We start from the raw sequence: 19807 nt of genomic DNA, 5'->3' as shown, positions 1-19807 counted from the left end.
ATCTTTTTTTTTCTGTTTTTGTCTCTTTTTTACGCTGCCACCGCGCCTGCTGTCCGGACTCGATGAAGTTCGCCCACTCTCTCATACTTAATGCGGTCCCGGACTGGATCGACCAATATGTCGAGTAAGTCCATTGTTTGTTTGTTACCCTGACAACGATCGTTCTAACATAAGCTGTCAGTTATGACCATTTAAAGAAAATTGTCTATCAAGTTGAACGGGCCAACGTTCAACGGTCGATGGTTGCTCACGGGCCCGACTACGCTCGCACCATCGAAGAAGGACACTTTGAAAAGCCCGAAGAACATCCTCATCCTCAGCAGCCGCGTACGGATTTAACAGAAGACGACCACCGATTCATCAAAGAACTAGATGTGCAGCTCGAAAAGGTCAACAAGTTTTATAAATCTAAAGAGTCTGAAATATTCCACGACGCCCGGTCTCTCCGCGATCAGTACGAAAGGCTTGGCGGAACCGAGCTGCAAGACGCCGATGCAGCTGGTTTCTGTGCCAACTCTGAGCACAAACTGGAGCGATTGGACAGCATACTTGCCGGACACACGAGTGATGAATACTCACACTCCGAGAGCGAGGAGGAGGACGAGGAGGACGAGGAAGTCGATGAAGATCTCAAGAAGGATCCCAAGAAGTTCCGGAGTAACAGCGAAACCAATTTGGGACACCTCACGCGACGTCACACGGAGACGAAAGAACGAACCAGAAAGCAGCGTTCGTTTGGCAAACCCCGACGTTCACGGACGACCGGCGGCCTCAAGCGTAGCCGTTCACGACGCATCCAGGCAGAGATTCTCAACCGGTCCCCGGCTCCGGTGCCCTCGCATCCGTCGCAGCAGCAGCCAGCAACTGCTCTGAGAATGTTTACAACCAACGCTATGCGGTTTCTGCGACGCGGCTCGACGTCTGCGTCCGTCATGAACTCCACTGCAGATATCGACGAGTTTAACAGAATGTATAACTTTCGAGCACGCTGTGCTTCTGTGTATATCTTGCTGGCAGAGCTGAAAGGCTACCTGAACTTGAACCGCACCGCGTTTGCAAAGATCACCAAAAAGTGGGACAAGGTCACGGGATCTCACCTGCAAGAAGCATACTACAACAAAAAAGTACTCAACGTACATGCATTCCAATCTGACCGACTCTTAGAGCTCGAAACCGGCATGCGGCTCGTGCAGGACATGTATGCAATGATCTTCACCCACGGCGACGTCGCTGCAGCTGTCGGTGAACTTAAACTGCATATGCGGGACCATATCCAGTTTGAGCGCAATACCGTCTGGAAGGATATGGTCGGCGAAGAACGCAAGACTTTTGATGCCCACGCCGTCGAAGCTGAAGAGCCTCGCATCAAACTACCATTTACAAAACTGACCGTCAAGCGAAACCATCTGACGCGTCTCACAACGCTGCTCATTAGCGTCACTGTGTATATTATTTTCATGTGCATCGATACCCTCGATAACAAACCGGCTAGCAAGTGTCTCGCTTTGCTGCTATTTGCTGCACTCATGTGGGCGTTTGAGGCAAGTGCTTTTTTTAATTATTTGGGATATTTATTTATTTATTTGTTTGCTGCGTGAACTAACGAAAATTGCTGCAGACTTTGCCATTGTTCGCTACTGCGTACCTTCTGCCGCTTCTCGCAATCCCGATGGATATCATTCTAGACGACGACGGCAATCAGATGACGGCAGCTGCTGCAGCCAAGGCTGTTTTTGGAAGCATGTTCAATGGAACGATTATGGTGTTACTTGGTGGTTTTGCGATCGCTGCTGCGCTTAGCAAACACGGTGTCGCCAAAGCATTTGCATCCACTGTACTTTCCAGGGCAGGCACCAAACCGCACTGGGTCATCCTTGTTAACATGTACCTTGCCGCGTTCCTTTGCATGTGGATTAGCAACGTTGCCACACCTGTTCTCTGCTTCTCCCTTGTGCAGGTAATTATACAGTGATAATATGTTTATTTTTTATTCATCTTGCTAAAAAAATTGCTCGTTTTTACGTAAAGCCGATCCTTCGTACACTGCCGCCCAACTCTACCGTAGGACCATGCCTTATTCTCGGTATTGCTCTGGCCAGCTGTATCGGCGGTCTAGCATCCCCAATCTCGTCGCCACAAAACATCATTACTATCCAGTACATGACTCCTAACCCAGGCTGGGGTATCTGGTTCGCAGCTGCGCTTCCCTTGGGTATCATTACCATTTTCACAACCTGGCTCATGCTGCTTCTCTACTTCCGACCTGGTCGAAACACGCCAACGATCAACGCTATCCCTGCCAAGGCGCTGGAACGTCCAAGCATCGAGCAAGTCTGGGTGACCGTAGTGTGTTTGGCGACCATTGCGCTGTGGTGTGCAGAGACAGCCATGGATAGCTTCTGGGGTGACAATGGTACCATTGCCGCTATTCCGTTCGTCCTCCTTTTCGGCACAAACATGCTGAGCAAGTCTGATTTGAACAACTTTTTGTGGAGCGTAGTGACGCTTGCGCAGGGTGGTATGGCGCTAGGCTACGCTGTCCAACGGTCCGGATTGCTTGATATCATTGGCCATCGCATCGCTTCGGGCGTTGCAGATATGCCTGTGCTCGGTATCCTCTTCATCTTTGGTCTTTTGGTCCTTGTCTTTGCCACATTTGTCAGCCACACCGTTGCTGCCTTGATCATTGTGCCAATTGTCCAGCAGATTGGCCAGGGTCTCCAGCAACCTCACCCGAATCTCATGGTCATGGTTACCGGTCTTACATCATCCATTGCTATGGGTCTCCCTGTATCTGGGTAAGTAAAAATATATCATCTAGAGAAAAAGTTCATCTTATTCGCATTTATCTCCATTTTTTTAGCTTCCCGAATATGAATGCCATTATGCAAGAAGACCCGACAGGAAAACCATATTTGCATATGAAAGACTTTATTCTTTGTGGAATACCCTCATCCATCATTGGTTACGTTATAGTCATTCTACTTGGTTACGGCATCCTCAGCGGTGTCGGTTATTAGAGGCTCAAGTTCATAAACTTTCTCTTTGAAAAGCACATCCACCATTTGCTTGGTTTGCCATCGACGTAAATCTGTTCTACCAATCTTGATGCGAGTTCCTGGCGCAACTGTTGCATGTATTGTCGCATTTGATCTATCCATCCCGTTCATTTAATAAACCCACCCATCCATACGCATAAATAAGCTCAGTAGTAAGAGACAACTTGCCTGCTTGATTTCGGTCAGCGGGGGGAGCGTACATGGCGTTGAGAGGGAAGACTGGGTCGCCGGGAATAGCAAAGTTTGAGACAGCCAGCGTACTCAACTGTTTAGCAGCATCGCCCTGCGGTGTGTTCTTGTTGATTTTGCCGAGGCATTCGGAAATGAATAGGATAAGGTAGATTAACACTCGGTCAGCGTTTCCCTGGATCTCAAAGTTGCGAAACAGGCAGTTGGCACGAAACAGCGTGATAGCTTCGTCGACGATATCTTCGGTATTTGGGTCAGCTACGTAAAGAGCAGTCAGTTAAACCTTCCTCGGTCTACATGGACATCGTATTTACCGAACGGCGCATTGCCACGGAAACGTGTCTTTACAGGTAGCAAGAACATGTTGCCGACTGATTGATAGTCGCCCTTGTTGAATTGAGAGTGGTATGCCTATTTATGCCATCAGCTACATAGTTGGCGCGTGTGAGTATAGAGTGATCCTTCAAGTACCGGCATAGTTGTAAAGCTGCGGTGTGGTATTCTATGTCCATAGTTAACATTCTTCGTCGCAAGTGTTCTAACTATGCGTGTACGTACTGTCACTGGACAGAGAGTTGGTGATGAACTGACGCTTTCTTTTCGAAACCCCAAATTTGGATAGCGGGAAGCTCGACCAAGTAATGTCGCTTCTAATAATTCAAGTCCGCCCAGACAAGAGTATACTTGGCAGCGGCGACTGGTGGGCGGTCTCGCAACAGGATGTACAACAAAGCATGTACCTCTTTAAAAAATATAGCTCTACTTTGTATGAAAAAAGACGCAAATAATATCAAAATATGTCTACTGCTCATAAAGCTGATTGTGGCACTTTTTGGAACCATGCAAAAGTAACTTTGCATGGTAATAGTAACACAGAGCACATCAAAGTATGCGCACATGAGATGACTGAATGCATGTTTCATTGACTCGAATCCTCACAGAATCTCCATTCACTTTGTTTCCCACTCATATCGTACAGAAACATGTTTTGAACACCAACATCGTTTTATTTAACCAGTAACCATTTAGGCTTCGGTGCGGCGACCACCAGCGCGGCGGGGACGACGGACGTCAGCAGCAGCGTTGGCAGCGACGGGGTTGGTGACCTGGACACCGGGCAAGTTCTCAAAGTTGAGAGACTTGAGCAAGTCCTATATTGCACGGACCTTTTAGCTATCTGTGTCCATCACCGCAATCACAGTGTCCTGGAAAAATATACCTGAGTATCGGGGTCAATCTCAATGGCGCTAGTGTCCAAAGCAGAGAATTCGGGAACGTAGTTGTCACGACGCTCACGCTCTTCTTCCTGCAACTTGAAGGAGATACCACGAACAGGACCGCGAGAGATACGCTTCATCAAGTGGGTCGTGAAACCGGCGATCTTGTTGCGAAGACGCTTGGAGGAGATGATAGCAACCTCGTCGCAGATACGCTTGTTGGTCTGGAAGTCCAACGTAAGACGGGGGTAGTACTTTTCAATAAGGACACGGGAGGCCTTCTTGACGGTCTTGGTTCTATCATTAAAATGTGAGCATGGCTGTTGCGGGCGATGGCATGAGGTGTCTACGATGAATTTTTACCTAACACGACCCTATCCATCCATCAATTATTGTTAGCCATCCATCCGATCCATTGCAGACTTTTTTGTTTCTCATCATCGTTGCCATGGCAATGCTTACCATTTTGAAGCTTCTGAAAGGGAGGAACTAATCGCTGCCGGGCAGCACTCCCAGGACGTCCCCTCTCTCTGCGGACCCTCGTCGGGGGTTACCCATATTTGGGCAGCGCTTTACTTTGTCTGGCTGCTTGAGCTGCTGTGGCTTTTTATACCCGCCCAAATTCACTTTGACATTTGCAGGAACCCCTTTTTTTTAACTTCTCACCACTCTCTCACATGGCGAGCAAATTCAAAGCACTTGAGAAAAAAGAAGATCAGCCCAAGATCAAGGACAAGCGAATCAACAAGCAGCGAGTTCTTGTCCTGTCATCGCGCGGCATTATTCATCGGTTAGTAAATCTTGAGATCAGCTCTGCATAGATCAGTAGCAGTAACCCCGAGTTTTCCGCAACAACAGTTACCGGCACTTGCTGACCGACTTGGAAGGACTGCTGCCACATTCCAAGAAAGATTCCAAAGTCGATATCAAGCGGGACTTGTTTATTATCAATGAACTTGCCGAACTCAACAACTGCAACAACTGTATCTTTTTCGAAGTGCGCAAGCGACAGGATCTCTACATGTGGTTGGCAAAAACTCCCAACGGACCTTCTGTAAAGTTACATGTTCAAAACTGTAAGTGCCCACACTGTGTGAATGTGAGCGACGGTGGTGCTAAATCATCAAAGTGCATACCATGGACGAACTGAAAATGACCGGCAACTGCTTGAAGGGTTCACGACACATTTTATCATTCGACAAGACATTCGATACCGATCCGCACTGGCAGCTTTTGAAAGAATTACTTTCACAAATCTTCAACGTACCAAAAGGAACCCGCCGGTCCAAGCCTTTCATTGACCACGTCTTGTCCTTCTCCATCGTCGACAACCGCATTTGGTTCAGAAACTACCAGGTAAAAAAAATGTTGCTGCAACACTGTCTTTGCGATCGATGTATGTTTAGCGAGTATTCCATGTAGATTATTGAAAAGAACCCACAAAACACACCTGGCTTCACTGCAATGGACAAGGGTGAAATGTCGCTTGTAGAGATCGGTCCACGATTCTCCATGTCTGTTATCAGAATTTTCGAAGGTGCATTTGGAGGTCCAACTGTCTTTGAGAATCCCGAGTTCGTCAACCCTAACTTTGTAAGTTGATGCATTATGTTCTTACACCGGTGAGGATTCTAACTCTACTTTAGATCCGCGCAGCTATCAGAAAAGAGAAGCTTGCCAAGTATCAGAACCGCCAGATATCCACGCTTGAACGCAAGGCAAGAGTCAAGGAAGCAGAGGGCCAAGAGAGCGAACTTTCCAACAAGAATGTCTTCAAATAATAATTTGTAATACATTTTCCTTTTTCCAATACAATATACTTTTTCATTCCCTTCGTTGACGCAAGACTTTTTGTTTCAGCAGTGTTAAGATTATGTTTTATTATCATTGTTATTTTTTGCCAAAGATCTTTTCAGATTCCTTCTCCAAGTCGAGCTTCTCTCCAAGCATATCCTTGTGTTCCGAGATCTGGTACAGCAAAGCAACGATCTTGTCGGTATACTCTTCAATGTCTTTCTCCAAGTTCTCTTGTTCTTTAGCAATATCCGCTGCTTCGTCCAGTATTTCTTTGCAATCCTCAATCTCAGCGCGTACTTTATCGATCTCCTTTTGCAGTGGTTCATCTTTGGTGGCAGCTGCAGCTAACTTTTGCTTTTCTGCGACCTGCATGCGCATCGTGGCAGTCTTTTGGCGCGCTGCTTTTAGTTCTTTGGATTTCTCGTCGAGTTGTCGCCGTACATCTTGGATCTCACGCTCCAAACCTCGCAGCAGGGTATCGTTGAATTTTTGTTTCAGAGATGTAGGTTCAAAGTGTAACTTCTGTGATGGCGGTGGAGACGTTTTGCAAGTTGATGTTGATGTTGTTGGTGAGTGCCGGCCGGTTTCGACTATTGATCGACTCTGCACAATATTGCTAGGCGATAATGCATGACGTTTGGGTGTTTCAGAGAGTGCCGGTCGACGTAACTTGGTTGTCTTTGTCTCAGGTGTCTTTACATCTGCTGTCTTTGGTACCTATTGCGTTGACAATGTCAGCTATAATGTACTACGTGCGATCCATTTTTTGTAATCTCAATGTATGTGTATACGTACAATGATCTTGTTTGTAACTGTTCGCAAAGGACTGCTTTCGACTTGCGGTGAGGGATCTCGACTTGATTTGAGCTAGATCCAATTGTTAGCATCGATGGGATAGACAGGGGATTTCTTAAGGCTTGACAACAACGAACAAATCTTTGCTGTTCACAGTTACATACACTTGCAGTCTCTCGTATAGGTGATGATACCGGTGATTCGTTTTCTGCGCCTGCCATGTTTTACGGGGTGGGAGAAGGATCAGAGTTGGTCAAAGGTCAAGAGTGGGACTTATGCTCCGGAAACGCGTTGACGGTCACGCAAGCATTCCGCCAGCTATCTAGCCCAGGCAGCTAGGCAGCCAGGCAGCTAAGCCCAGAGCGCGCTGCGGGCAAGAAAAAAGTCAGTTTCTGTAACACTGCAAGATCAGTAAAAAAGAAAATAAGAACGAAATAGAAACTTTTGGAAAAAAGAAATACTCATTTTCATTACTGCATCCTAATAATGAGGGAGTTGAAACAACGATAATGGACATGAGATGCTTAAATTACAAAGGGACCAAGAAAGAATAGAGAAGAGAAATCTAGGCAAATACTGCGACAGCAAAGAGAGCAGCGATGAACAAGGGGCCGTTCAAAGCCAAGGCAGAAGCGGCACTCTTGTCTTGGGAGGAAGACTGGCCAGATGCAGAGGGCACGACGCCGGAACCAGTGGCGGTGGAAGCGTTCTTAGTGTACTGTTCAAAAGTCGGGAAAGTGATGGACTCCTCAACGTAAGGGTGCGAGATATTCATGCAGGTAGGAACGTCAACGATGTGCTTGTAGGCACCCTTGAGACCGGGATAGTGATCGACGGCAAAGGTCATGGTCTGGTTGTTAATCTCGTGGGCGAGGATGATAGCGCCGCTGTTGGCAAAAGTACCGTTCTTGCCCATCTCGATAAAGTTCTTGTAGTTCTGATCGACAGTCTGGGCGGTGACACCGGCGACAGTGCCAGCGGCCCAGTCATCGGTATCAATGTTCCAGAGGACAGCAGTCAAGTTGAGCTGAGTAGCGATCCATCGGACTCGGTCGTCCAAATCACCTTGTGCCTAATTTTGGGGGTCGGTTACAACCATGGAAACATGGGAAGCCTGGACAATAAAATGACTTACAGGGCGCCAGTACTTTGGAGTTAGGCCGGTAACATACTTGATAGCCTTTTGCGTATAGTACAATTCTGCCAAGACTTCCTGGTTGCTTAGCGTTGTCATAAGCTGGTGAGACCAGGTGTGACCTGCAACGTGGTGACCGTCCTTGACACCACGCAGAGCACCGTACGGCCAAGCCAAGACGTTGGAACCAATGTAGAACATGGATGCCTTTTGCTTGTTTTCGGCCAAAAAGTCGTAAAAGGCATTATGAGAGCAGTTGGGACCATCGTCGTAAGTCTGGACACAATGAAATTAGTTAGTAAAAATAAGGGTTAGCCAAATTTTGGCAAAATAAAATGAGGCGCTGCTGCAGCTATATAACTTGAACTTACCAAGCCAAGCGTCTCGGGCTCAGGGCAGGCGTAGATATCAGCGTTGACTCCAGACAACTTGGGAGTCATACAGCCGGTAGCACTCCACCAGCAGTCAGGATCTTGGGCGTTGTTGTACGAAGTCATGTCCAGACCTCCCGCGGCGGTCAACTTGCGAGGCTGAATGTTGGGTGCTTTTGTCCAGTCGATCGAGTTGTACAGCGCCTGGAACTCTGCCGAGGTGTTCATGTTATTGGTGGTAGCGGTTTGCCAGATCAAAGGCCACTGCGACTGATCGATAATGTAATCAGAAGTGTAGTATTGGCACTCGGCGTTCACATCATAGGAAGTTGTTTGAGGGATATCGGGGATAGTGATTTTGGTGGGATCAGTGTTGCTAGTGTAGTTAGTCTTGACTTCAGCTTGCACGCCGAGGATTGCGGTAGTCAAAACGGCGGCGGCAGCTGCTTTCCAGTGGAGTGCCATTGCTTAAGGAACGTCTAACGAAGAGAGGGAAGGGAAGGGAAGGAACAAGGAGAACAAGGAGGAAGGGCGCTGATTATCTCCCATGCAGGCGCCTTTAAATATTCTTTTACCGGGTATTCAACAAATTTCTTGTGTCTCCATCGCCAATCTTTATTTAGCAATTTCTTGCGATTGGATGATCCCTCGGGGTGACACCTGTTAACATGGTGGAGTGTACGTGCATTTTCTCCGAAATTGGTCGATTCGTTCTCCTTCTTGACATTCTAAAGCGAACGCCACCGGATGGATGCAGAAAAAAGTAATAACCTGGTATATATAATGTTCCTTTTTTATCATTTCGATGAATTCATCCCAAACTTGCGCTGAAATTGAATCAGATCGCAAGTTACACGCTCCATGATATCTAAAACCGACTCTTGCTCGTGTGATGATTTAATTGGCATAGGCGTCACTGGGCTTGCCAGCGTATTATCTTCTTCGTTGAGCGGTAACGTTGACGCGCTGCTCAGCGACGAGCATGTAGAATCCGACCTCGGCCGACCCTTGATAGACAGATCTTCCTGTAATTTTGTGATATACTCAAAAATCTGCTTGGCACGCTTATTCATGTCGGCGATCGACATTTTAGGATTAGGGTATTTAATGCGAGCGGGCACGGTATCATCTTGCGTCGGCAGGCCGTCTTCGTCCCAGTAGGATGCTGGCGCTGCCACCGGCGATAACGGATCATCTTGCGGCGTAGACGGCCGGGGCGATCCTTTGCTGTGGTGTGGTGTCTTTTTGCGGGGAGATGTGTTGACAGTTTTGCGGGACCTGGATGATGACTTTTTGTTGTTTGTGCGAGATGATGCAGGTGATGCGGGAACTTCCTCCGGAAGAGGTGACATGGTTTCGCCACTGCGAGAGCGCTCGTCAGCTTCGCTTGCAAGTTCGTCGGTTAGGATTGGATGATGATGATTTTCCTCGGCGGTCGAATCTTCGTCTGTTGCCCTGTGCCTCGTGGCACGCTGATTCCTGGTTGTCATGGGTGATTTTGGCAGATTGGCGGCTCTCCCGTTCGGTTTCCGTCGCTTGGAAGATCGACCCGCCGTCGCCGCGGCCGCCGATTCGTCCGTTGTCTTTGCTACAATGATTATTCCCTCAAATCAATTTCTCAGGTTTCAAATTATGCAAAATCCAGGTACATACTGCTGCTTGACGGCGCCATCCGTTTATGGTCTGTATGTCCGTTTGGATTATATCCACGTTTGTAACTGTTGTGGACAAAAGGAATGAGAGAAAAAAAAATTATTCTGCCGCCCCTTTCATTTGGCAATTCTAAACCCTACCGGCCGTGGCTCTTGTAAAGAATGTGATTGTCTGGTTGGCACTGGTCGCAGTAATACAGTTCTGGCATCTCTTGCTCTGTCAAACCAACACAGTCGCAGTGCTGCCAGACTTCGCACTTGTCGCATTGCACCATCAGCCCTACGTTGTCTGGATAATCGTATCAGTAAAATTGGTTCTTTTGGACAAAGCGTTATATCTTTTATATATTTCTCACGTTGTTCGCCGCAGAGACACCGGGTGATCGATAGGCCGTCCGAGCTGGCATCGTCGTCGTCTTCGTCGTCTTCTTCGTCGCCACCGTCTCTTCCATGCTCCTCCTCGTCCTCCTCGTCCTCCTCTTCTTCGTCTTCGTCTTCGGTGTCGCGATTGGGAACAGTGGCATTCTGTGGCTGCGCCAATGACCGGGTTGTGGGTTTCCTCAATGCCGCCGCCGTCTGTTTCCGTACACTACGACGAGCTGGTGCAGCTGCAACAAACAAGCGAGATCAGAAAACGCGGAGTGGCAAAAGCTTTGAGCGTGCAAAGGAAGCAGTAACTTACTCATTACGAAATGTTAAGGTAGTGGAGCGTGTGTAAAACGGAATGTCGAGGGGAGAAGGTTTGAACTAAAAAGGACCTGGAAATATATCTGGCTGCTGCTGTTATACACAAATCTCGGTACGGCAATGCGGCGGCGGACTTGACTGGCTTGCGCCTACGGAGCCGCTCCGATGATGATTGATCCAAGCACACAGCACAGTGGTGTTGGAAAATGATAGCTAAATGTATGTTGTCGCGCCATCCTGTATCATTTACACACACCTGCTTTGTTTGACATTTGAGTGGTGGTCTTGTGAGTCCTTGGTCATTGCCTATTTGGAAGCCCATTTCGTGCTACGCTTATCTCCTCCCCAACTACTGTACATCTCGTTGAAGCATTCAGAATCCGTAGCACTTTTTGTCCCTTCTGACACGCGAGTGCCTCACCATTTTGAACTTCGAATGAGCTATATTGACTGCGGTTTCGATTCATATTTACCAAATGGCATACCTTCTGCGGAAGGAAGCATAGCTATGCACAGTTCGGAGATGTAGTTGGGAATCGGCATGGCAGCAGCCGTGAGGCGGATGTCTCCGAGCACAGACGACATTACCTTTTGAATTTTACGGAGGTTTATCAATGTCAACTAGTTAGATACGAGTGCAGAGCTCTATGGTAACGTTAAGTCATCCTTGGGACATCGAGTCTGGCTGTTCTTTGTTATTGGTGCATCAGTAGTGAGTCATTCTCCTAATGTATTCAAAATATCCAAGCTTCCATTGTAACAAGATGCATGGTGAAAACTTCGATTAAATAAAGAGACTTCGATTATATTCAGTTTTTGGTTACAGTGCCTCGTGTTTGAATGGACCTATTCTACAATTCTTATTTGCTAAACCTTCGGAAACATATGATCACATCGATTCAAATACATAAAATACGACACAGATAAAGGTTTCACATCATTAGAAATACAATTACTACCACAATGCAATAATTTCCTGCTATGCAAACATCTATTCATTGATGGAATTGTATCTTGACACGGATCTCGCCATGCCCTGAAGGATATAATGGTAGCCACTGATCCTTGCTAGTCACACCTTGCTGCGGTTGGATCAACTCCCATAGATTCCATTGACAATGTCCAAGCTCAACCGAGGAACCGAAACGATTGTGGTCTTTAACCTTGAAATCAATGATCGTTGGTTTACTGGAAACACTGTATTGAAACGTTTCGTTCCTGGAAAAACAAGATAGTGAATATCATAAAGAAAAGCCTTGTATAGACCGGATTTGAATTGAGTTCTTTACCATTCAGGTGACAGCGTCTTCTTGACATATTTGGTCTTGTGCACTTGACTCTTGCCTATCCGGACGCGCACAAACGGGTCACTTGTGCCACTCTTGTCTACTCCACGCAAATTGCGTGCCTCTACAAGGCATATCGAGACATGGCCATCGACACCCGTTGTAGTCTCGTTGCCTCCGCCGCGAATTGTTTGGAAGGACATTATGCTGGATGCTTCCGATTGGGTGCGCTGATGGTGGCGCGACTGGTTATTCAGGTTTTGCAACGAGTCACTTCTTGGTCTTGTAATCGATAGCGACGGCTTTAGCTGAGAAGGCGCCGGAGGTGGAGTTTGCGGCGCTGGTTGAAGCATATTCCTAGGGCGCATGGCAGCTGCAGAATTCGGCGATAGTGTGTTACTTGAGGTTGGACTTGGCATGATACTAGTTGATGCAAGACGCGTGTCTCCAAGTACTGATGTGTGCGTCTTTTTGCGAATTAATAATTGTGGTTGCCACAGGAACCTGACTCGAATGTATCCAGTGACACCTGCTACACCGTCTAGCGGGATGTTTACTTGTTTTGCCACAAAACTTTCCACCATGTCACCGCGCAGAGTTATGCCTCCAGAGCCCAAAGGTACACGGCCGCCAAATCTGTTCCAGTCGAATACTTCCAGTCGGAAACTGGCAGTGACTCTGGATTGCTGACAACAAACAAGTTTAGCATTATTAATCGCACATTACAAAGTATATGCCTTGTATAAGAGGATACTTACAATGGGTACTGTAAATGTCTCATTTTTCCATACAGGATTGACGGTCTTCTTGATAGCTTCGCTCTTGTGCACTTCTGAACCGTTTACTGTAAAGATAACGTAAGGGTCGCTAGTGCCGGATTTATCGGCTGCCATCAGATTCTTTCCATCCAGTAACGTCACCGTTAGCTGTCCTTGGTTGTCCAGACTTTCGCTAGGATCTAGCGTAAAATTAATTAGGGGGGCAAAGTCGAAACTAAGCCTAATACGGCCATCCCCGCCAAGAGTGCCATGCAGCTCAAACCATTCGCCGTCGTCTTCAGCTTCCTGGTTTTCTTCGTCATCTTGCTCTTTATCTACTAGCGATTTGCTGCGACGCTTCCTTTGGATTTGTCGCACAATATCGCTGACCTTGCCGATCCAGAATCCTAACTTTTCGTCGCTCTTTTCCGTTGCATCTGCAGGCTTTACTTCTATAGCTACTCGTGAAAAATCGGCCTCTTTGACGAATGCATCAGATGTTTCATTAAATGTAAGCGTACGGCCCTTTAGCTTGGTCGTGGTAAATTGAGGTAGCAAAGAATCGACGATCAGAGCACAGTAAGCATGTTCTGCGTGTGGAAGTTTGACTTCATGTATCTTGACTGTCAGGATGCCAGAGTTGTATGCAAATAAGTCTACAAGATTGTCAGGTGTGCGCCGAATTGGGCAATCATGCAGATCACGTTCCGGAACTTCGCCCGAAGTTGGCAACGCTATCGAGGGATAAAATTCTGCAGAGTAGCGTAGCTCGCCTTTGGTCGTCTTGCGGTCTGAAGATCGAAGCGGAACCCATCTATATTGCGTTGTGAGAGGCAGGCACTTTGATATTGCCGTTTGTTATTGCTTACTCATCGATTTTGCGGCCGGTCGATTCATACCACTTTATCTTGTCCTCCTCTTCAGATTCGGATTCTTTGACACGCTGGCGTACGAGATCCTTCATAGACAAGACAGTGAAGCCCAAGCTTCTGTCTTTGCCTTTGGCCTCCCAATCCATGACTTCAAGGACAAGATCTTCCTTGTGTGAGTGGACAGGCACGTAAAGTGTCTCGCCCCATTCAGGATCCAAGTTATTGTCAACAACTTCAGTGCGCGCCCGAACTTGAGCTCCAGAGCGTACACGGACATACGGATCTGATTTGCTCGTAATACCTTCCACGTTACGAAGATCCTTGGCTCCCCAGCATACGAGTTTCACGACACCAACGGGAGGGTCTACACATGGATGTTAGTTTATAAACAATGAGGCATTTTTGCGGTTTTCTAAACTCACTGTATAATCCATGACCACCCATGGCTTCCGAAAGTCCTGTCATCACAATAGGTTTCCACTGAACGCTCAAACGAATGCGTCCTAGTAGCTGTGTACCATCCTCCATAGTAAGGTTCCACCATCCGTCGTTTGCTTCCATTTCTTGCATCATATCCACAAGATAGTATTTCCATACACCAATGATTGGATCCTCTGCAAAGCTGATGCTTTCTCTGACTTCGACTCGGATGTACACGGCCGTCTGGTCCAGTACGACGACCTCTCCCGGTCGCTCAAATTTGGGATTGGGATTGCGTTTGAATATCGGAGTCGTTATCCTCTCGGTACCGTTGATCAGGACACGAACATAGGAGCTGATTCTGGGAGATCCAAGGTTTCGGCACTCGTGTACTGTGAACCGGAGGATACCAGAATCTAAATTAACAAGTGTAAGTGTTAGCCAAGGCTTATTGCATTACTGTGTATGTATTATACTTACTTGATTCAGCCGGAGGTTCAATAGTGCCATCATCTCTTGGAACTGGCTTGGAGACAGGAAGATATCGCATGTCAACTTTTAGTCGGCCGAGAGGTTTTGCATTGTGACGGAGATCAAGTTCTCTATGTTTTGGAGGTGAATCACATGTAAAAGAGAGGGTAGTTAATGTATGAAAAGATACATACAATCCTTCCCGTGCATAGTTGTGCTCATCCTCCAGCTGCTTGAGTTCAAAATTAGCGCGACCAATTCGACGATCCTTTGATCCGCCCGTCTGGTTTCGAAGCTCCAAAGACAAAAGCGAGTTGAGGTTATTCAACATTAAAAAGTGCGTCTCGTTCCATCGAGGCTCGGTAGTGTTGTATTGCGTGCTTGTACGTCCAAGCTCCTGTGCCTTGTTGAGATAGAATCGAATGTAAGGGTTCACGGTGCCAGAGACTTCTCTAGAATCGAGGGCTGTTGCATAATAGACAGTAATTGCTAGAACTCCGTTTGCTTGGGCTATTGTTTTCTGCTTAATGGATACTTCGATTCCTTTAACCCGATGAGTGGTAAAGACTTACTGATATCCAATTCTCCAGAGAAGAATTTTTCGACATCAAAAGAGAACACATTGGGGTAATACATCATTGGTCCTAAAATAGCATGTACTTGATCGCGAACAAAGCTCTGAAGACCGGGTATCTAGATCATTAAGAGTGCATATGTTAATCTCATGAATCTGAAATAACCATGGGCATTTATGCTTACATTTGTTACATCGAATCCAAACGTCTCGCCACCAATGGGTTTTAGGACATAGTCAAACTTTGGTTTGCGCATAAAACATGCGTCCACCACCTTGATATGCGGGAAATTACTCATAAACTTGAGTTTGACACGCATCTCGCCCATGAAACTCATATCCTCCACGAGGACTGGTATTCCGGCGCCAACCATTCCTTTTCCAAGACGAATCGACAATACAACTTTTGGACTAACTGCCTTTGCGATTCGAGTTTTTGACATGTGCGTCGTATCTTCGGGCTTAAAGGTAACAGTCCAGTCCATGCACTAACAATTCACGTGAGCATCTAAGGCGACAAAGTGTAACTCCAGTAGGCCTACCACAGTGTCTGGTGCGGTCTCGTGGATCGTTTTGACATTCTCGACGCGGAATGGTTTAGATCCGAGCGTAAATGTAGTAAGTCGTACAGAATCCAAAAATCCGGGCAAGTAATCGACAAGATACGTGTCAATGTTTTCAATGACGTAGGCACTCAAAACTGGTTCAAAAATCAGCCAAAACTCTTGCAAAAAGCTGTTCAGCCATTCCACAGGCTCAACATCTTGCTCCAGAGACCTCGCTCTTATTAACTCTCGCTGGATATCGTCCCGTGCATGACGATCGAATCTATGCGTTGTTATTCTATTGAAAGTGACTAACAGGCACACGTGAGATATCTAGCGAGGTTATCCGAGTATTCCTGGACAAGATAACGTACGCACGAAGAGAAACCCGATACAAAATGTGACTATGCCACCACCGAGTTTGCCAAGCACCCAGAATGCAACGCCAATTAGGAAAACGGCACCTGCATGATTCCAGTCATCCTTGTACAACAAAGCGGAAACGGCCCGTTCTAATGCATCTTCCGCCTTCTTTTCTGACGCTGCAAGTTGGAAGGGACCTCCAGGATTTGGCTGGCTTGAGAGGGCCGTCCACCCAACTCGATACCATTCAGGAATACGTGATACTTGAGGAGCTTGCGGCGTGTAGAGCGTTCGAGGTGTTGCGGCGCTTGGCTTTCGGACGTGCTTTGTCTTGACAGGTTGAATAACTGGTTTCTTTTGAGCAGCAGAAAGCGCGTCCTTGATTTGGTTGACATCGCTCGTGCCGAGTTCGGTCTGGAGACCGGTTTGCTTGTTGCCTAAATTACGGAAGTCGGGTAGGACAATGTCGCTGTTAATTGCCTCTCGCTTGGCGGAAATGGACTCGTCAGGGTCAAAGGAATAGACAGCTGTATCAGCTTGCCGCTGAACTGCGTTTTCGGCGTTTGCCATTGCAACTTGCTCTTCAACCTTCTGACTTCCGTTTAGGCTGGCAGAAGTATCCTCGACATCCATATTTAGATTTTGGGATAAACGGAAGCTCGCGCCGCATTGACGTACACAGAGAGCTACTGCTTCTCCGACAACTATTGCAGATCTTGGCGGCTTGCACCTTTCAATCCATTGACAAAATAAGTTTGCTTTGTCAATCCATTGAAAACATTTCCCTTTAAGTTATTCGCGAAAATTACTCTGCAGCTATCGTTGCTATGTGATATATTATACAGGAGAATATAGGTATCATTGTATATGCAAACAATTACAATAGGGTGACGCTGACAAAGAGAGATTATTGAGCAATATGTACTACATAGAAATCGTAAAGTGCCGTCGTAAGCGACCATTGTTTAATGTTATCAAATCGTTGTTAATCTAGTCAATGACCTCCAGTTTGACACACTTCAGGTAAAAAATGGAAGTGTTGAGTCGTCAGGAACACGTCTATATGTTAAGATATTCGCTTTTTTATAGAATCTGTGATTGAACCATGTGTTCTCCTTCTGGATGCATAAACCATATCTTAGCTTTGAATAGCAGAATTGGCCGATATGATATCGTGCCTATGCAGCGCAATGTAGAACAGTCAACTACGTTGATAGATGAAAATCAAATGACAGCTAGGAAACAACGATCGATATTTAGAACCATCAGGAGTCCAGCACCTGGAGAATGCTTTGTGGTAGAAAACACACATTATACGATATGGATAAGCATAGTTGCACCTCCCAAACAGAGATCCTTCAGACTTCCGGAATTATTCACTTTCCCATACGAGCACTATTCCAAAGCATGCTCTTGACATTGTGAGCTGATGGACGACGCTCTTTGATCGACATAACAACCATATCATTTCAAATTGCAGGACAGATTTGGTAATATAGGGGACGAACACTTTGCATATATTTCCACATCGTATAAAGTGAGAAAAACACAAAGGAATTCGTAGCCGTTTAGATGTTGAGCTTGGTGTGGCGCCAGTTGCGACGCTTGGCGTTCCAACTACATTCGAGAATACCCTCAGTTACTATGCTACAGCGAAGTGAACATGTCTACATACCGGATCTTGGTGTCAGACTTCAAGCGGAACCAGTGGGGAAGAGGACGGTTCTGCTTCTGCTTCTTAGCGAGCTTGACCTTGGTACGGAAAGTCTTGTTGGAAGGCTAAATTGCGCAGAGCATGATGTTGATTAGTCGCTGGTCGTCTCCGAAATGATACCATCCATTCATCCATCCATCGACATCATCCATCAAGTGGTTTTCATATCCAAATCATCCACAATGGTAACCGTTCGTAAACGCGCTGTGCCCTCGCTCTAGTTCATGAACCTCAACCTACCATCACAACAAATTAGAGACAGAGGAGGTTTCATCGTATGGCATAGCACGGCACCAAACGTCCTCTCGGCGGAGTTTGTTGGAGCACTGATCTTGAACTGACGAATAAATCCTCCTGCCCCTGTTGTCCCATCCTGCCCTGATGCTATGCCAGCAACTTGCGAAAGAATGAATCCTGGCGTTTCCCATCCTACCAACTGCAGCTCTCTGTAAAGTCAAAATGTCCGGCAATCCAGTAGCTTTTTTCAAAACGAATTTGGTATTGACGACTATAGACAAGTTCCGAAAGCAGTTCGATCACGCTAAGAACGCGTATGTCGACTTCAACCTTGACATCGGCTGGGCTGCGGTCGCAACAACCGATACTCAAAGTCGCTACAAAAGAAAATGTTGCATCCATATTGTGTGCGAAAATGGAGACTGTCGGCTATATGGGCAGCAGCTTCGACCTAGTGTCTATGGCCGTCGCCTAGTCCATTACAACTGCCGCGCTGAAGTTTTTTACGTCCTTTCGGGCAACCGATGTGTGCTCCGTCATAATGGCATCCACAACCACAATGCCGATAAGCCGTACTTGACGAAGCACCTAAGCGAGGAAGAAAAAACGAAAATGTGAACGAATGCGTCAGAAAGGAACATGTTTCGTCTGCCAAGGCAGCTACAGTCGGGATTAACGCATTTGCCTGAAAGGCTGCTATATACATTGGATGCAATCGATCCAACGCATCACCTGTAATCAGAAGAATGGTGCTATCTACCAACCAGCTTGGAGAAGCAGCGAGGTAAACATGTCTTTCTATTACGATGAGAAACAAATGAGATCTAGTTCAATGTACGCTATAATAAGCTGGTGGTTCTGCTGTCTGAAGCAGACCTTCTCAGGAAAATAATATAAATTAGGCGATCATTTAGTTTTTTGAATAAAACGTAAAGCTATCCTTTATATTCCATTCCGATGCATATATTTTGTGTATAGATTTCAGATAGTGCGATTGCAGCTGAAGCTGCAAGAAGGAATGGAATCGACTATTTCGAGAGAGACAAAAACTAAAAAGCTAAAGACTAAAGGTTGGAAACTAAAGCAAATCCCATCATACACCGCTCCCCAAAGACCATGTCCTTTTCGACATGTTCATTTTCATTGTCAGAATCCTGGTTTACCGTACTAGTTTTGCATGTCCTTCCCTTCTAGGAATTCAGACCAGTCATGGCAACCAAAAGCAGTCGCCAACCAAGCAGAAACTTGCAAAAAAGAAAAGCTTCCCTCCCTGCTCCACGCGAGAATCGATTCTTTGACCGACAAAATGGACGCGCCTACGAGGAACGTCAACGAATTTGACGCTTTCGAGACTTTGCTACAATGTAACTACCTCGATTTTCCATATCGAATGATACCTTTGAACTGCCCCATGTCATAAAATTTGCCCAGCTTTCATATGATACAAGCTCATGAAAACAAAAAAATAAACAGGTATAAAAAGAATTTTCAGGACATCTTTTCAAGTGCCACGGTTTTCGGACCCTCTGGCTCATTGCGGTGGGTGAGCCAGGCTTTGCAACGAGGCTGGCCACCAGACTTGCACGGGGGATCCACTGGCATTACTCATCGTGAGAAAGGTGGCGAAGGGGTAAGGGCCAAGGGGACGGAAGTCCCAATTTTTTT

General features: G+C 46.5%; 9 protein-coding genes across 9 annotated transcripts; 3 read left to right on the top strand and 6 right to left on the bottom strand.

Moving 5' to 3' along the window:
- Nucleotides 1-62: 62 nt before the first annotated feature.
- VTP01DRAFT_3745 (uncharacterized protein) lies at nucleotides 63-3020 on the top strand (the record flags this gene model as incomplete). The annotated part of the gene is made up of 5 exons (XM_069382350.1): nucleotides 63-124; nucleotides 182-1541; nucleotides 1619-1957; nucleotides 2029-2798; nucleotides 2864-3020. 5 exons carry the CDS (start codon nucleotides 63-65, stop codon nucleotides 3018-3020), a joined length of 2688 nt encoding a protein of 895 aa, XP_069236071.1.
- Nucleotides 3021-3153: 133 nt separating this feature from the next.
- VTP01DRAFT_3744 (uncharacterized protein) lies at nucleotides 3154-3725 on the bottom strand (the record flags this gene model as incomplete). Its single annotated transcript, XM_069382349.1, has 3 exons — nucleotides 3154-3506; nucleotides 3563-3659; nucleotides 3720-3725. 3 exons carry the CDS (start codon nucleotides 3723-3725, stop codon nucleotides 3154-3156), a joined length of 456 nt encoding a protein of 151 aa, XP_069236070.1.
- Nucleotides 3726-4273: 548 nt separating this feature from the next.
- VTP01DRAFT_3743 (40S ribosomal protein eS17) lies at nucleotides 4274-5023 on the bottom strand (the record flags this gene model as incomplete). Its single annotated transcript, XM_069382348.1, has 5 exons — nucleotides 4274-4399; nucleotides 4468-4762; nucleotides 4829-4839; nucleotides 4928-4940; nucleotides 5004-5023. The coding sequence occupies 5 exons, from the start codon at nucleotides 5021-5023 to the stop codon at nucleotides 4274-4276; spliced, it is 465 nt and encodes a 154-aa protein (XP_069236069.1).
- A 119-nt stretch (nucleotides 5024-5142) lies between these two features.
- On the top strand, nucleotides 5143-6246 carry VTP01DRAFT_3742 (uncharacterized protein; the record flags this gene model as incomplete). Its single annotated transcript, XM_069382347.1, has 5 exons — nucleotides 5143-5255; nucleotides 5324-5541; nucleotides 5595-5821; nucleotides 5888-6058; nucleotides 6112-6246. 5 exons carry the CDS (start codon nucleotides 5143-5145, stop codon nucleotides 6244-6246), a joined length of 864 nt encoding a protein of 287 aa, XP_069236068.1.
- A 109-nt stretch (nucleotides 6247-6355) lies between these two features.
- VTP01DRAFT_3741 (uncharacterized protein) lies at nucleotides 6356-7278 on the bottom strand (the record flags this gene model as incomplete). Its single annotated transcript, XM_069382346.1, has 3 exons — nucleotides 6356-6979; nucleotides 7058-7129; nucleotides 7222-7278. 3 exons carry the CDS (start codon nucleotides 7276-7278, stop codon nucleotides 6356-6358), a joined length of 753 nt encoding a protein of 250 aa, XP_069236067.1.
- A 344-nt stretch (nucleotides 7279-7622) lies between these two features.
- On the bottom strand, nucleotides 7623-9028 carry VTP01DRAFT_3740 (uncharacterized protein; the record flags this gene model as incomplete). The annotated part of the gene is made up of 3 exons (XM_069382345.1): nucleotides 7623-8129; nucleotides 8193-8468; nucleotides 8564-9028. 3 exons carry the CDS (start codon nucleotides 9026-9028, stop codon nucleotides 7623-7625), a joined length of 1248 nt encoding a protein of 415 aa, XP_069236066.1.
- A 332-nt stretch (nucleotides 9029-9360) lies between these two features.
- On the bottom strand, nucleotides 9361-10901 carry VTP01DRAFT_3739 (uncharacterized protein; the record flags this gene model as incomplete). Its single annotated transcript, XM_069382343.1, has 5 exons — nucleotides 9361-10151; nucleotides 10217-10281; nucleotides 10357-10504; nucleotides 10572-10823; nucleotides 10898-10901. The coding sequence occupies 5 exons, from the start codon at nucleotides 10899-10901 to the stop codon at nucleotides 9361-9363; spliced, it is 1260 nt and encodes a 419-aa protein (XP_069236065.1).
- A 996-nt stretch (nucleotides 10902-11897) lies between these two features.
- Nucleotides 11898-16824, bottom strand: VTP01DRAFT_3738 (uncharacterized protein; the record flags this gene model as incomplete). The annotated part of the gene is made up of 11 exons (XM_069382342.1): nucleotides 11898-12120; nucleotides 12192-12874; nucleotides 12947-13760; nucleotides 13816-14182; nucleotides 14241-14654; nucleotides 14719-14840; nucleotides 14904-15219; nucleotides 15282-15402; nucleotides 15469-15771; nucleotides 15826-16139; nucleotides 16203-16824. The coding sequence occupies 11 exons, from the start codon at nucleotides 16822-16824 to the stop codon at nucleotides 11898-11900; spliced, it is 4299 nt and encodes a 1432-aa protein (XP_069236064.1).
- Nucleotides 16825-18364: 1540 nt separating this feature from the next.
- On the top strand, nucleotides 18365-18760 carry VTP01DRAFT_3737 (uncharacterized protein; the record flags this gene model as incomplete). The annotated part of the gene is made up of 1 exon (XM_069382341.1): nucleotides 18365-18760. The coding sequence occupies one exon, from the start codon at nucleotides 18365-18367 to the stop codon at nucleotides 18758-18760; it is 396 nt and encodes a 131-aa protein (XP_069236063.1).
- Between the last annotated feature and the right edge of the window lie 1047 nt (nucleotides 18761-19807).

Source organism: Rhizomucor pusillus, assembly GCF_041956525.1.
Source record: "Rhizomucor pusillus strain CBS 183.67 unplaced genomic scaffold VTP01scaffold_18, whole genome shotgun sequence".
NCBI lineage: Eukaryota > Fungi > Mucoromycota > Mucoromycetes > Mucorales > Lichtheimiaceae > Rhizomucor > Rhizomucor pusillus.
The sequence above is the reverse complement of the archived record's forward strand: the minus strand, read 5'-3'. Positions and strand labels throughout refer to the sequence as shown.